At 33.6% G+C, this 16,189-nt stretch overlaps 1 protein-coding gene, 1 long non-coding RNA gene, 2 other non-coding genes and 1 pseudogene across 4 annotated transcripts; all 5 read left to right on the top strand.

Moving 5' to 3' along the window:
* On the top strand, positions 1-73 carry TRNAR-ACG. Its single transcript has one exon. It is a non-coding gene; the product is annotated as a tRNA-Arg (tRNA).
* A 1,318-nt stretch (positions 74-1,391) lies between these two features.
* Positions 1,392-3,129, top strand: LOC120091483 (annotated as a pseudogene).
* Positions 3,130-4,049: 920 nt separating this feature from the next.
* Positions 4,050-4,122, top strand: TRNAR-ACG. Its single transcript has one exon. It is a non-coding gene; the product is annotated as a tRNA-Arg (tRNA).
* Positions 4,123-5,935: 1,813 nt separating this feature from the next.
* Positions 5,936-7,347, top strand: LOC120092013. The gene is made up of 2 exons (XR_005485883.1): positions 5,936-6,017; positions 6,842-7,347. It is a non-coding gene; the product is annotated as an uncharacterized LOC120092013 (long non-coding RNA).
* A 4,185-nt stretch (positions 7,348-11,532) lies between these two features.
* On the top strand, positions 11,533-13,391 carry LOC120091315 (dof zinc finger protein DOF5.1-like). Its single transcript, XM_039049292.1, has 3 exons — positions 11,533-11,705; positions 11,914-12,197; positions 12,440-13,391. The coding sequence occupies exons 1-3, from the start codon at positions 11,655-11,657 to the stop codon at positions 13,116-13,118; spliced, it is 1,014 nt and encodes a 337-aa protein (XP_038905220.1). The 5' UTR covers positions 11,533-11,654; the 3' UTR covers positions 13,119-13,391.
* The last annotated feature ends 2,798 nt before the right edge of the window (positions 13,392-16,189 follow it).

The raw sequence follows: 16,189 nt of genomic DNA, 5'->3' as shown, positions 1-16,189 counted from the left end.
GACTCCATGGCCCAATGGATAAGGCGCTGGTCTACGGAACCAGAGATTCTGGGTTCGATCCCCAGTGGAGTCGCTTTCTATTTTCTTTTTTCAATTTTTTTAATAGTGGGCCAAGATAGAGATCTAATGGGCCTTTTTCTTTAATGAAGGCTTCTTAAGCCCGTTTTTTCATTCAATTATATCTAATCATTGTGAACTTCAAAAGGTACCGACAAATAGAGCGAAAATACTCCCATTTTCTTTCCGAATGCTTAAAATGTCACTTGTTTCTACCTTCTCATGGTTCCTTTCTTCTATCGACTTTCCGATCAACAATGGCTTCATCATCTTCTGGTATGTACCTGTTTTTGAAAACTCGTTTTCTGTTATCGATGTTTCATCCTTTTGTTCTGTTCACGATGTTATCTTTAGCAAATGCCATGTAATTGATCCTTGATCGATAAGTTGGATAGTTACTATCATCAACATCAGTTCAATAATCTAGGTTACTTAATCTATTTGATTACTTTATTTCGGTAATTTGAATACCAAAGGTATCCTATTCATTTTTTGATGTATTTCATATTTTAAAAGCCGGTGGTATAGATGATGAGATTTTTTAACTGGCAAATGTTTGATTATCAAGAAGTTGGAGGCTGAAAGAGCATGAATGGCGATATAGAACATCTATGAGTGCAAGCAAATCGATTTTGTTTTTGTTTGTATAATTCATGATGAGAAAAAATCAAGTTCACTTACTAGTTTTGCTTATTTCCGAATGTGGGCTTTGTTAATCTTGTTGGTTTTTCGTATATTTATATGTCAAGCTTCAAGTTTTTCAATATTTTATTTGTTTCACCAAACAATTTTCAACTTTCCATTACCGATCAAAGATTCAATGAAAGTCTTGAAGAATTGCAAGTTTTTGTTCAACTATATATTTTGCCTCTATGTTAAATGCTAAATTTAATAATGTCAGCAAACTCAACACACCTGATTTAATTAGAATTTTAAGGATTAAATTTTACTTTTTTTTTATTATTATTATTTTGGCGAAGATAATGAATTGCAATATTTAGGCACACACAATTCAAGGAAGAAGCTCCATGAATACTCACAATAAAATCTCCATTGTGCCAAATAGATCGTGTTTGTGCCAAATATGATGAAGAACTACACACCAAAGGATTTACTAAAGTGACAAATTCAATTGAGTTCTATATCCTACTGAATAATCCTATGAGAACACACATCCTACAAGAGTATGTTCCCCTAGACAACCTAACTAAAAAGCTACCGATGCCCACTCTCCTAGCAAGAGTATGTCCCCCAGACAATCTGACGCCAAAGTTAGTTTAAATTACCATAAGATGCCTAGAAGCGCAATGACTCATATACACTAACGACTAAAAATACCCCGAACAAAAAGGAAGTTAGGTCACTCAAAAATCAAAAGGGTTATAATGGATCAAGATACTTACCCAAAGAAATGGGGATTAGGTCCAAGGGCATCGATGAAGAAGAAACTTATTGGAGAAGGGAAGTTGGACAAACATGGAAAACCAAATGAGAACACTCCTTATGAGTGGCTAAGGAATTTGGTTTTACCCATTGGTGTTTTTGCTACTAACTCCGCTACTGCTAAGCCAACTACTGCAGAAGAGAAAGGAAAAGATGCCGGAAGGTGGAAGTAAAAACATGATGAAGATACCAAAGCTGCTCTAGCTAAGAAACTGAAGGTTGAGAAAACTGGAGAAGTTGAATAAGTTGAAGGAGTTGGGAATAAAGAAAAGAAAAAAAAAAAAAAAAAAAAAAAGAAGAAGAAAGAAAAAGAGAAGGGTATTGTAGAAGAACCGTCGGATGAGAAGAATGCTGAGAAGTCAAAGAAGAAAAATAAGAACACATATAAGCTAAATAAGTGTTGTAGGAGTCCAATCCACTTGTTGCACAACCAAGATTTTATTTTAAACTTGTGTTTTGTGAACCCAATTGGGACTAATTTTTTAGATTGACCCATCTTGAAAGCACTAGGTTTTCTTTTATGTGATATGAGGATGACCTAAGGGGAGAAGAGTGAAAAGAGGCAGAAAATCGAAAAAAAAACAACAGTTTGATTTTTCAGCGATAGCCTCCACAAAATTATTGTTTGCCAAAGTTTGAAACGTTGGATCATACTAAAATTTAGTTAGTATGTTCGGGACACATAGGATCTTGTTATAAACGATTGGATCGTTGTTTAAAGCTATGGTTTATCCGTAAATACTGTTGAACAGAATCTGTAAATTGGGTAATTTTCCATCTTTTTATCTCTCAACTGTTCATCTTTTATGTATGAAAGTATTGGTGGGTAGTGAATCTTTGTATGACTGATTTGGGTTCTTTTTCCCTCAAGTTTATCATAATAAGAGAAGTTGACGAGGGTGGATTCTTCACAAGTCTCGTGGTTTTTACACTTCACATCAAAGGAATTTTTCACGTATAATTTATGTGTGCTCTTTGCTTTTAGTCTTTCAGAATTTTGTGGTTTATTACTGTCCATTGTTGAATGATTGATTGGTGATTTATTTTGTGGAGTTTTGGAGAACGATTATTTGGTTGATTGTTTTGGAGGAGATCCTAGTGGGTTGTTATTATATTGTTTAGGTTTTATCAATAAGTAGGTACACCTTGAAAACAGATATCGAGAAGAAAAAGAAGAAGAAAGATAAGGAATCTGGAAATGAAGATTCTCAATTACTTGCTGCTGGTGTTCAAAATGGTGAAGTAGATGGTCATGTCCATGGAAGTGAGAAGAAAAAGAATAATAAAGAAGATGTAGAAGAATAAGATACACACGAATCAGATTCTACTTTGTATTTGGGTAATTCTGATTGTATGATCATCTACTTCAGTTTCTAGATTTTGCAAGCTTTTTCTTCTTCTTTTTATTATTGTTCATGTAGAATTAATTTTACTTCCTATTCCTTCTTGGATGTATTTCCTATTTTGCAAGCTGATGGTACCGGTGGTGATAATTTTAAACCATCAAATGTTGGATCATCAAGAAGATGGAGGCTGGAAGAGCTTGAATGGCTGTATAGAGCATCTATGAGCGCTACCAATCAATTTTGTTTTTGTTTATATAATTTATGACGTGAAATCATTTTGGTATTTACTAGTTTTGCTTATTTCTGAATGCGAGTTTTGTTAATCTTGTTGGTTTTTAGTAAATTTAGATGTCAAGCTTCAAAATTTTCAACCTTCTTTTTCACCAAATAATTTTCAGATTTTCATGACCGATCAAAAATTCAATGAAGGTCTTGGAGAATTGCAAGTTATTGTTTAACCATATATTTTGCCTCTATGTTAAGTACTAAATCTAAAACGAATGCAACACATTTTATTTAATTATAAATAATCTATTACTACTATCATCATCACCACCACCACTACCACCACCACGACAAAGATAATGAATTGTAATATTTAGGCAAATACAACTCAAGGAAGAAGCTCTATGAGTACTCACAATAAAAGCTTCATTGTGCCAAATAGATCACGTTTGCGCTAAATATGATGAACTACACATCAAGGAATTTACTAAAGTGGCAAATTTGATTGAGTTATGTATTCTAGTGAATGATCATATGAGAACACGCACCCTGTAAGAGTATGTCCCCCTAGACAACCTGACTAAAAAGCGATTGATGCCCACGATCCTAGCAAGAATATGTCCCCTAGACAGTATGGTCTTGACGCATAATGCCTAGAGGATAATGACTCTTATACACTGACGACTAAAAATACCCCAAACGTAAAGGAAGCTAGGTCATACATATAATTATATTTTAGCATATAACTCGTTGCAATATTTTGTAAAAAAAAAAATGTTAACATTTTATGCCATTTTAATAATGTAATTAAATTTTTTTAGTGATATCTGACATGTTATCATATTTTTAAACTCGATGCTAGTTCAAATAGCTAAACTAAAAGCATTATAATCTTGACCATTTGGTATAAAATTGTTGATCTCAAAAGGAGAGTAACTTTAGATCAAAAAAGGTACTTTGCCATTGGGTGTCAACATGGACTCCATGGCCCAATGGATAAGGCGCTGGTCTACGGAACCAGAGATTCTGGGTTTGATCCCCAGTGGAGTCGCTATCTCTTTTATTTTTTTCATTTTTCTTTATTTAATAGTGGGCCAAGATCTCTAATGGGCCTTTTTTTATGGAAGGCCTCTTAAGCAGGTTTGTCATTCAATTATATCTAATCACACGTGAACTCCATAAAGGTATCGGCAAATAGATTGAGAATGCTCTCACTTTCTTTTCGAGTGCCTAAAATCTCGCGTGTTTCTGCCTTCTCGCAATTCCTTTCTCCTCTCGACTTCCCGATCAACAATGGCTTCATCATCTTCTAATACTTACCTTTTTTTTGAAAAATCGTTTTCTGTTATCCATATTTCATATTTTTGTTCTGTTCACAATGCTATTTTTAGCAAATGTCATGTAATTGATCCTTGATCGATAAGTTGAATAGTTACTATCATCGAGACCAGTTCAATAATCTGGGTTACTTAATCTATTTGATTACTTTATTTCGGTAATTTGAATACCAAGGTATCCTATTCATTTTTTGATGTATTTTATATTTTGAAAGCTGATGATATCGATGATGAGATTTTTAAACTGAAAAATGTTTGATTATCAAGAAGTTGGAGGTTGGAAGAACATAAATGCCTATATAGAACATCTATCAAGCAAATCGATTTTGTTTTTGTTTGTATAATTCATGATGAGAAATCAAGTTGGCACTTACTAGTTTTGCTTATTCCCGAATGTGGGTTTTGTTAATCTGGTTGGTTTTTATTATATTTATATGTCAAGCTTACAGTTTTTCAATATTTTATTTGTTTCACCAAACAATTTCCAAATTTTCATGACGGATCAAAGATTCAATGAAGGTATTGAAGAATTGCAAGTTCTTGTTCAATAAGATATTTTGCCTCTATGTTAAGTGCTAAATTTAATAATGTTAGCGAATGTAACACAATTGATTTAATTAGAATTGTATAGATAAAATTTTACAATTTATTATTATTATTATTATTTTGTCGAAAACAGTGAATTGCAATATTTAGGCACACACAATTCAAGGAATAAGCTCCATGAGTACTCACAATAAAAGCTCCATTGTGCCAAATAAATCGTGTTTGTGCCAAATATGATGAAGAACTACACACCAGAGGATTTACTAAAGTGACAAATTCGATTGAGTTCTATATCCTACCAAATAATCCTATGAGAACACACATCCTGCAAGAGTATGTTTTCCTAGACAACCTCGCTAAAAAACTACTGATGCCCAATCTCCTAGCAAGAGTACGTCCCCCAGACAGTCTGGCCCCAAAGTTAGTTGAAATTACCACAAGATGTCTAGAGCACAATGACTCCTATACACTAAGGACTAAAAATATCCCGAACAAAAAGGAAGTTAGGTCACACATATAACTTATATTTTAACATATAACGTTGCTATATTTTGTAAAAAAAAGATACGTTAACATTTTATGCCATTTTAATAACGTAATTAATTTTAGATAACTGACATATTATCATTTTTTAACTCGATCTAACTCGATCCTGGTTCAAATAGTTAAAAGCATTACAATCTCGACCAATTGGTATAAAATTGTTGATCTCAAAAAGGACGTTAAAGTAAAAAATAATATTTTGCCAGTTAGTTACAACAAGTACTCCATGGCCCAATTGATAAGGCGCTGGTTGGGTTCGTGTGGAGTTGTTTTCTTATCTTTTTTCTTTTTCAGTGGGCCAAAATAGATTAATGGCCCTATTTTTGTTTGAAAGCCCTCTAAGCCTATTTTCCATCCAATAATAACTAACCACGTGTCCACTCCAGAAAGGTATTGGCAATTAGAGCGGGAACGTTCCCACTTTCTTCACATACGCTTAAAATATCGCGCGTTTCTGCCTTCTCACCGTTCCTCTGTCCTCTCGATTTTTCCCGATCAACAATGGCTTCATCATCTTCTGGTATCTACCATTTCCATATCCTTTTCTTGAAAACTTGTTTTCTGTTATCGATGGTTCATCTCTTTGTTCTATTCATGATGTTTTAGCAAATACCATGTAGTTGATCCTTGATCGATAAATTCGGATGGTTACTATCATCGAAATCATTCAATAATGTAGGTTACATAATCTATAGATTACTGCATTTTGGGAATTTGAATACCGAAGGTATTTAAACTTCCTTACTGATCGAGTAGTAGTTTAATTCCGCTTGAATTATTCTTTTCATTACTGAAACCAGCCAACCGATGTTTTGAGTTCTACTGATGCATGATTTCGAGCTGAAATTTTCGATGATATCTGCCACAACTCAGCTGTTAACTATTTGCGTGTACTGAATGGAGATGATCTCATTTGTTGAAACGAATCAACGCAGTCTTTTCGTTCTTGAACTTTGATTTTCTGTGTACCGAAGAAATGATTCTACCTGCCAAATGTGCAGCCATAAACTAATCGATTGTATTGTTTATAGATGATTCTTTTTGGGAAATGAATAGACTGCAACTAGTTTGATAGATTTCGAAGTACCGCAGTCTTTTTGTTCTTAAACTTTGATTCTCCTTGTATTCAAAGGGAACAAATTGAAAAGATGCGAGTGGTTTTTGTTTGAGGAAGCGTGTGCTGTCAACCTAATATTCTTTCTTCTGCACCGATGATGTGATGTCAAGCTCTTTGTGTATCTCACTCTTGGTTACCTAAGCTAGCGTACGTCTACTGTCAATAGAGCAAGACCTAGATTAATTATCAATCTAACACTCTTCTCTTGCACTCTTCTCTTTATGTAGGGTCAACAGCTTTCTGAACTGTTAATTCCAGCAATGCATCATGGATATAACTGTCGGAGAATGTTAAGTATTCGAGAGATAGAGTCGGTATCTTTGGCGCCAAACATTCTTGCAGGCAGGCAGATTGCCAGTGCAGTTTCCACAATCTTGTAAGCAGGGCCCGCCTCTGCATGCCTGATCATCAACACAACTGTTAACTACTGTTTATATTTATCAGCCTACAGCACTAACAGTGTTTCTCGGTATACTTTCGCTAATGTTCTGATCTTACCATTCTTTTTTTGGTTCCAGTTAATATAAATTTATCATAAACCAGATCAACCAGTTTGGTATTGCAGCTCAGTGATCCTGATTTGTGCTTGACATGTCAGGTGCTTTATATTCTTGTTTTTTTAGTTCTAATGTCCGTGAATAGTTTTAGAGTTGTTTAAATGACTGGGGCTTGTTAGACAGATTTATATTATAGTTTAGACAGAACAGTATAAAGACTCGACCTTCATTCTCAATTTGCAATTAGCGGCAGAGCTAGGAAACACAATATAGGTAGGTGTAACCTTCTATCTATTAGTCCACAATTTTTGTTGGTTTGGCTCCACTTTTACTCAACAACCGAATGGTGAGATGGCCAAGATGACTTTATTTTGAGTGGATACTTTAATTGTTGTTTTGACGTTCTTCAATAGGCCTTGCTGATAGTTGTTCCATTAGTTAACTTGCTTAAAAGTTCATTCAACACTTTAGGACCCCAAAATCACGTATTATTGAATCTGAAGACAATCATCGTAGTACCTAGTAGGAGGCTGTGAAAGGATTCACTTTTACCTTTCATAATATTTCCAGATTTCCCCCCTTGTCTATTGCAGTTTTGTTTTCTAACATTGTCATTCTTTTTGAAATATTCTCTTTTATTAAGATAAAAGTAGAAAGTTTGAGATAGATTGTTTATGCATGCCATCACGAAATTCCATTGAATGGTATTCATCTAGTCTTGATTGAGTTTGCCTCAGGAATAGTCATTATTGTTGGACAACAAACAGGTATTCTTTGTGTGGAATATAGTGCCAATTATGCAGGATATGTATCTTGGACGCACCCCTTTAAGACTAATCTGTAGGTAAAAGCGAAACCTGAAAGTGGTCTTCCATTAGCTAAATACTAAGCCTTAATTGGTATTCCCTAGCTAAAGACTAAGCGTAAAGTGGTCTTTAATTAGCTTGGCGTTAGCTAGATATTAAGCTTTGACATGTCTTCCACTAAGTTACTTTGGCTGTGAATGGAGCAGCCCCTGTCGGATTTCATGGAATATTTTGTCAAATAAAGGTCTTCTCTCTTGAAATTCCAAAAGATAAGTTAGGAAAATTGACTTCTCTCTCTTTACACGCATAGTTGCATGTTCATTTTAGTCGACAATTCCAACATTCTATCATTCTCTTTCAATATGTTTCTCTCCGTAGACTATCCTTCTCATGCAGATTGAACTTCTGAGTTGCATCTCAATTCTCATCTTTGTTTGGTCATACAGTTTTGCATCTACATACATGGAGGATTCCTAGTATAAAGTAATTTATTTTCTTATTTGTTATTTGTGCCCTTTGACTACCGATAAGGACAATAGAAACCTCCATCTATCTCCACAGTGAAATGATACATGTCTACTTTAAGTAGAAATCCTCTGATGTTGCTTTTGGAACCATTAAAAAGGCCTCGTACCAATGAAGATAATTAATAATTGTCCTCACTTACATGCTACCCATGATTGCTTCTTTCCCAAAGCAATGTGGGACTTTGTTTGCATTTATAACAAATCCTCCTCTTAAGCAATGTACCATGTCTTGAGTCTTCTCTCATTCGTCCATTCCCATCATCCATGAGAGCTTTCTCTTATCAAGAGCCAATTGCAAGGCCATATAGAGCACAAAGCATTTTGGTGGAATATATATACTTGGTGTCAACCATTTGTCACCCTGTTAATCTCCTACCATCGAACAAATATCTACTCATCTACCAGTGAGCTTGATAGAGTTATTACTTGTTTGTCGCTCCAAGCACCTTCTTCTTCTTCTTTTTTTTTTTTTTTTTTTTTTTTTTTTTTTCAAATATGGAGATTTATCCACAAGACTCGGTACTTTTGTCAAAAAAATGTTGCGGATCTCACTCACATAACTTGGTTTAGGCCATGACTCTATCACCAATGGATAAGGACAACAACTAAACATTCACATATCTCCAAAATGGTACGATATTATCCATTTTGGGCATAAACTATCACGACTTTTTTTTTTTTGGAATCATTCCAAAAAGCCCCATGTCAGTGGAGATAATTGTTCTCACTTATACATTCGTCATTACTTCATTTTCTAACCAATGTGAGACTTTTGTTTGTACTCAAACTAGAATACCCCTTATATGATAGATCGTGATTCAAATTCGCAAGTTAATTGCTTAAAAAAAGTCGAAAGTTAATGTTCTCTATCATTTACTTGAAGTAGGCTTCTCAATTTTCCGTAGTTCCATCTTCAAGTTTCAAATTCTTTAACATATAACGCACAAATAGCTTTTATTGGTCCTCTTAAGCAATTGCTTCGGATCTAGTGATGGTATTTAGTTATATTCAAGTCTGAATTTTGATGGGTACAAATTTGCGGTATATGGCTTCGTCCATTCTGTAGTTTGGCGTTTTAGCCAATAATTTTAGATCCTGTTATGCTAAGCTTGGGAGCTTGATTGATTCATATCTGGTTCTGGTATGTATTGCACATTATCCTTTTTCTCAGGACGATATTACACTACAAATGAGGTGAGGTCTGATAGAATGATTCGAAGAAGCATCAATATAATACCTATCATAGTCCAACCGTCATCGAATCTTATGATGACACTTAAAAATCTTGGGATTTGAAAGTTTTTATCGTATATATATATACGCCAAAATTGTTGTAGTGTTGGAGTATTCTAAATTTGGAAGATCCAAAATTATAACTTTTCAAGAAAATTTTATACTTAAATTTAAATAAAAATGTCCTACAACTATAATTTAATACTTTTAAACCCAACGAAGAATCCTAATGGTATTTTGGAATTTGACGTTTATCCATTGTAGTATAAACATACTTTTGTGATCTTTTAATTTTTTTAACGTCTTTTTTAGTGGTGATAACATTTGAAATTTTGGGTTAGGCTGACTTCAAAGTAAAAATCATCACTATAAAATCAAATGTAAAAGGTAACGTATTAGGATATCAAAGTCCATGCTCTTTTTTATTGGTCTTGAACGAGCAGACCAAATTTTCTTTTTTCTTTTGTTGTGAGAAAGTTTGCTCCAATTTTTACCCTCAATTTTATTTTTTTAAAAAAAGAGAAAATAAAGTTCGGTAGAATCTGTCGAAGGAAATAAATTTGGCATTGTGACTAAGACGATGTCGTTTCTCGAATAACCCAACCATAGCAGTCCATTCGTTGCAAGAATGGTCTTGAGGGGCACGTGGGCCCCACATATATTCCCATGCAAAAAATATAAAAGGAAGACTGTCGTACACCACAAAAGCCCCAATCTAACTTCTTTTAATTATGATCTCAAAAAAGAAGGGAAAAAAAAAAAAGAAAAAAAACGAAATCCTTTAATTTTGTAAAATAATTAAGGATATGGAATTTTCCATTTCCCAAAATCTTCTCCAAACTACATTAAGCTGGTCAGCATTCTCTCGTCCCAGACATAGAGACACCAACTTTTTCTCTTTCTTTTTATTTTTTCCTCTTAAACTTTAAAAAGATTTTTTCAAAAAAAAAAAAAAAAAAAAAAAAAAAATATTTGTGCATGTAACAATACTTGGTGCACCTTGAGCTATACTTATTTCTTTTACTCATTCCACTACAACTATAAGTGCACCTTAAGTTACACTTATAGGTGCAATTTACATGCACTTTTTAATTCTAATTTTTAAAACTCTCAAACCATTCAAACAATTGAAATAATATACGGATTGAGCTATTATCAATGAGGGTAAGGTAACTAATTTTTTAAAAAATATTTTTTTAAAAAAGAAAGAATTGGGTGTTGGGCGTTGGATCGATTATGATAATTAGTGGTTACTACAGTCTGTGGGTTATAATAATATATGTTTGGGGTTTAGACTGTTTTAGTCACAATTTATGTTTGAGATGTAAACTATTTTAGTCCGAATAGAAAATAGTAAACAATATAACAAAAATAGAAAGAGAGGATGAGTACATAAGAAATTGTAAACACGACAACAAAAAGAGATTTAAAATACTAATTATGTAGGTAATTTTGGGTTATAATAGTTAGAACATGGAATGGGTTATAATAATTATTATAATTGGAGCCTCAAACATAGAGTGAGTTATATGTAATTGAAATTGGGTCCAAATACCTTCGAAAAGTTTATCATGTGACAAACAGTGGTAGACAATTGAGTTAGAATGTAAAAAATGGTCACAACTCAAAATGCATGTAAATGATTAATCTCTCTCCTCTCAATGAATTAGCTAAACACAGTGATGAGAGAGAATAGAAGAGGATCAAAAGAAGCTTATGGACTAAGAAACAACATCTCTTATGCCCTAAAAAAGCAATAGAGAACAAAAGGAAAGGAAGGAATGACAACTACTATTTTTTTCTTTTATATAATATTTATATATAAAAGTTCAGTCCTTTAGTTTTGCTCCCTTCTTCCTCCTTCTTCCTTCCTCCCACTCTTTTTCTCTCTCTTCTCTTGATGTGATTCTCCACTATTTATCTCTCCCCAAAACCCATCAACCTTTACAAAAGAGAAAGAGAACCCAGAAAAACACCATGAATTTTTCCTCCATTCCTGCTTATCTTGATCCTTCCAACTGGCAACAGGTAAGGGTTTCTCCATTTCTTTTTCTTTTTCCTTTTCTTTTTCCTTTGGATTTTTTTCCTTTGCTAGTAAAGCTAAAAAAACAATGGAACCCCCATAAGAAAAGATAAATATTCCCCTATTTTGCTTTCTATATACCCTGTGTTGTTGTTTTTTGAATATACTTGAGATATTTGATTTCATTCCCCTTCAAATGATTTTACTCATCAGCAAGTCACCCATCAAGTGGGAAGCAGTAGTAGCACTGGAGTTAGTTCTCAGCTTCTTCCTCCTCCGCCTCCACCTCCACCACCTCCTCCCCCACCGCCCCATGGCGTCGGTGGCACCGGTTCGATCCGCCCCGGTTCGATGGCCGAGCGAGCTCGAATGGCTAATATTCCGATGCCCGAGGCAGCATTAAAATGCCCAAGATGTGAATCAACCAACACTAAGTTCTGTTATTTCAACAATTATAGCCTCACTCAGCCTCGCCACTTTTGCAAGACTTGTAGAAGGTAAATTCAATAGATAAAAAAATATATATTTTTGTATATTTTTTAATTTTTTGTATAACTCTATAGAAAATTGAGATGTAAAATTTTACCTTTTTTTATTCCGCACCTAAAAGGGTTGGAACTGCACAAGGGCAGCTTAGCTTGTTATAGATTCAAAAAGCATCTATAAAGTATTTAAGATATCATCATTTCTCTCTAACATATGTTAATCTTTAAATAAAATTTTGGCTCCGCTCTGGAAGGTACTGGACCAGGGGTGGGGCCCTACGGAACGTCCCGGTCGGGGGCGGATGCCGGAGGAACAAAAGAAGCAAAGGGAGCAGTTCAAAGTCGCCACCAGTCAGCTCGGACCGACAACAAACCAGCGGTTCAGCCAATTCTTCGTCAAGTGCAATAGCTTCCAACAACAGTGGAGGCCTTTCTCCACAGATCCCACCACTCGGCCGATTCATGGCTCCTCTCCATCAACAGCTTAGTGACTTCGACATCGGCGGGTTCAGCTACAGCGGTGGCCTCTCAGCTCCCGCCACTGCCACCGGTGACCTGAGTTTCCAATTGGGCAACACTAATTTAGCTGGAGGAACAAGCATTGGATCTCTTTTGGGATTTGACCAACAATGGAGGCTCCAGCAACAACCTCCCCAATTTCCCTTCTTGTCCGGGTTGGATTCTTTCGACGGCAGTAGCGGTGGTGGCGGAGAGGGACCCGGTCCCGGCTGGCAAATAAGGCCAAAATTACCTTCGAGTTCAAGGAATTTAACCCAAATGGGTAATTCAGTGAAAATGGAAGAAACCCCAGATCAAGTTAATAATGTTGGAAGACAATTCCTTGGGAATGAACAATATTGGAGCAGCGGATCAATGGCATGGTCAGATCTTTCTGGTTTCAGTTCTTCATCTTCAACAAGAAACCCATTATAGAAATGTTCAGAATTAACTCTTTGGGATGAACAATGGGGCTCAATACATGTTTATTTCTTCATGTGTGTTATCATCATGGTTAGCTAAAACCCTAGAACAATATGGTAGTTTTTTTTATTCCTTTTCAAAATCATATCTTCTTGGGGGTTTCCCCCCTCTTTTGTTTAGTTTTAGTATTTAGGATTGGAGTTGGGAATTATGAGAAGTGAGAACATTATATTACCATATAGATTATTATTGGATCAGACTTGTGTGTTTCTTCCTTGATATATGATCATATCAATTTCTCAAAATGCATGCTTTTCAATATCTGCATAGAATGATTTGTGTTGGAAAATCAATGCAGCTCAAGCCAGATTATATATACATACATATATATATATATATATTCCTCCTTATATTGTAAAGTTCTCAAGTAACTCAAGCTTTCCCAATTGTTGCATAATAATGACATGTCTCAAAACCTTAAACACGTGTCAAATTTTCTTTTATACTCATTTAGAAATAATGGTCACTCTTATAACTCTTAGATTTATGATTAAACAAACATGTGATGATTATATGATATATCACACATATATTTGAACTATTTTTTAATTAATAATAGTATATCGCTGAATATAATAATCTAATTTGAGTATATTAATTTACCATGTCTCTTAAAAGTTGATGATTTGATATAATCGTTATGAATTTTAATTATTATATATATGTGAGATCAATTAAATATTATTGTATTAATTATATTGTTTATTTCCTTTTATAAGTTCATGGATCTAAAATGTGCCAATTGGAAGTAAAAGCTGTGAATGCTTTTATTTTTGTTTAAAACATTCCCATAAAGGCTATATATTATATGGTCATGGGAAAATGCAGTACTTATATTCTGCAAAGTGAGTTTTTGTTTTCTATAAAATTTATCTTCACTCTAGACAAAGGGTTTTGTAGTAAAACAAAGGGATGTCTTTTTTTTCTTTTTTTTTTTTTTTTTTCTTTCCACTTTTTTTTTTCTTTTCCTTTTTCTTAAAAACAAAAAGAAGAAGAATGGTATATACCAATGCATTTTTGACTCTGAAGAAGGTGTCTATTAATCTTTTTCGATATAAAAAAAGTCGAGATGTGAATCGGAAAGATGTTTTTTGAATTAACACGAAAAAAAAAAGTTCTCAAAAGAGAGATGAATGATATTAGTTAAACTCCAAAATTGGCTTTGATTTATCCCTCAAAACAAAGGCAATCAGTTAAAGCAATCTCTTACCCCCCCAAACTCATTTGAATTTGAGTGAAAACAAAGGTAAAAAGTACACAAAGTTTTGGTCATGGTAAATACTTGCTATTACAACAACCAAAATTAGAGAGCATAACTCATAGGGTTGCTTGTTGCTTGTTTTGGTGATTACTTAAATTTGTCAGTTTAACAAATTTTGAGACAAAGATGTCAAAACCTAGCCAAATTAGTTACTTGAAAAAGTTGGTGTACAAAAATCTTGAATTTTGACTAATTGGTTTATGGTGTTAATAAGTCTTAATTTGTACCAGTTTGTTAGTTATTATTTGGATTATGTAGAGAATTAATCATCAATTAAAAAAATTAAATATATTTTTATAATGTAGTTTGTGTTTGGATTCATTAGTTTGTAAAGAGAAGAAGAATATATATATATAGGCTATAGCTACCTAGCTAGCGTAAAAAGTATGGTTTAAAGAACTTAGTTTAAACTATGAATTAATAAACTCTAAATTCGGAACCCAACCAAATTTCAAATACAAAAATAAGTTTAACAATAGGGTTTGATTTAATTTATCGTTTTATTTTGTAAAAGCAAAATAGCTACTCTTGTTTTCATGAATTATGACTTGTATGATGAGAGTGCTAAGTATCAACTTAGTTAAGATATCTCAGTTCAGCTACTGATATCCCTCTTTACTCTATATATTGTTAAAATAAATCATGATACGTAAAGAATTGGCCCAATTCACAATATGTTTTTTTATTAGCTAGATTTGATCAATTCAAGTAAGATCATTAGTTTGGTTTTTAAGAAGGGCAATGATTAGGTGCAGCTATCATATGCATCCCCATTTCTTAAAAAAATATTATATAAAATATATTTTTTTAAAAAATAATATATTTGCCATGTGTCAGAATTTTATTGGACAATCCCTTAGGATGCATCAAGATAGATACCACCAAGGAGCACCCAAGTTTTTTTTTTTTTTTCTTTTAAGAATGACAACATTCAACATGTCTCTTCAAGTTGTTGCCTCTTAAGGTTGACGATAAAAGAAGTGAACCACATAGTATCTTATAAAAAAAAATGTGAGACAGTTTCTTTATATTTTCAATATGAGATCATCAACATGACTTCAAAAGACACACCCAGTTGTTCACATCTCAATCATCATATCAATTAAGATGTTCTTTTATGAGTTAGGCTTGATCCATTCAAGTAAGATCCTCGGTTTGGTTTTCGAGAACGTCGATATTGACCCAAAAAAGAAAAGAGGAAAAAAACAACCCCTACCCACATACACTCCTCATGATTATGATATTATTCCTTGTGTATATGTGAGGGAAGTAAGAAGATTTTGGAAAAACCCCAAATGTTTGAATGAAAGAAAGAGAGACAAAAGGGGTATATATGTGTGTGTGTGTGCAGGGAAAACACAATCCAACACATATAACAAAAAAGCCAAAGATTTTGCCAAAATCAGTGGTTCCTTCAGAAAAATAAAAAAAACCATTCAAACTGATTTTGGGGTTTGGTGCATTTAGGAAGTCTTTGTTCTAACTTCTTAGTCAGAGATAAACAGAGAAAGTGAGAGGGAGATTCAAATTAATAATATTAAAAAGGAAAACAATTTATTAAATATAATATCATATATAATGACATTATATATTAAGCTAGTCATTGTTCCAATAATTTGGTCTCAATTCAATTGGTTTAGTACAAACCAAATGATTAAGTCAATTTTCTTTTTTTTTTGGCACATTTTTTGAAGTACACACTTTCTTTTTTAAATAAGGAAACTTCGATTTATCCAGATAGTTTTATTATTTATTTATTTTT

This window comes from Benincasa hispida, chromosome 11, assembly GCF_009727055.1.
Source record: "Benincasa hispida cultivar B227 chromosome 11, ASM972705v1, whole genome shotgun sequence".
Taxonomy (NCBI): Eukaryota; Viridiplantae; Streptophyta; class Magnoliopsida; order Cucurbitales; family Cucurbitaceae; genus Benincasa; species Benincasa hispida.
This window is presented reverse-complemented; position numbering and strand designations above follow the sequence as displayed.

Excerpts from the sequence above, each read along its gene's own strand:
- LOC120091315 (XM_039049292.1), top strand. The coding sequence starts at position 11,655 with ATGAATTTTTCCTCCATTCCTGCTTATCTTGATCCTTCCAACTGGCAA. Across the intron at positions 11,706-11,913 it reads ATCCTTCCAACTGGCAACAG|CAAGTCACCCATCAAGTGGG; the intron begins GTAAGGGTTTCT and ends TTTACTCATCAG. Across the intron at positions 12,198-12,439 it reads TTTTGCAAGACTTGTAGAAG|GTACTGGACCAGGGGTGGGG; the intron begins GTAAATTCAATA and ends CCGCTCTGGAAG.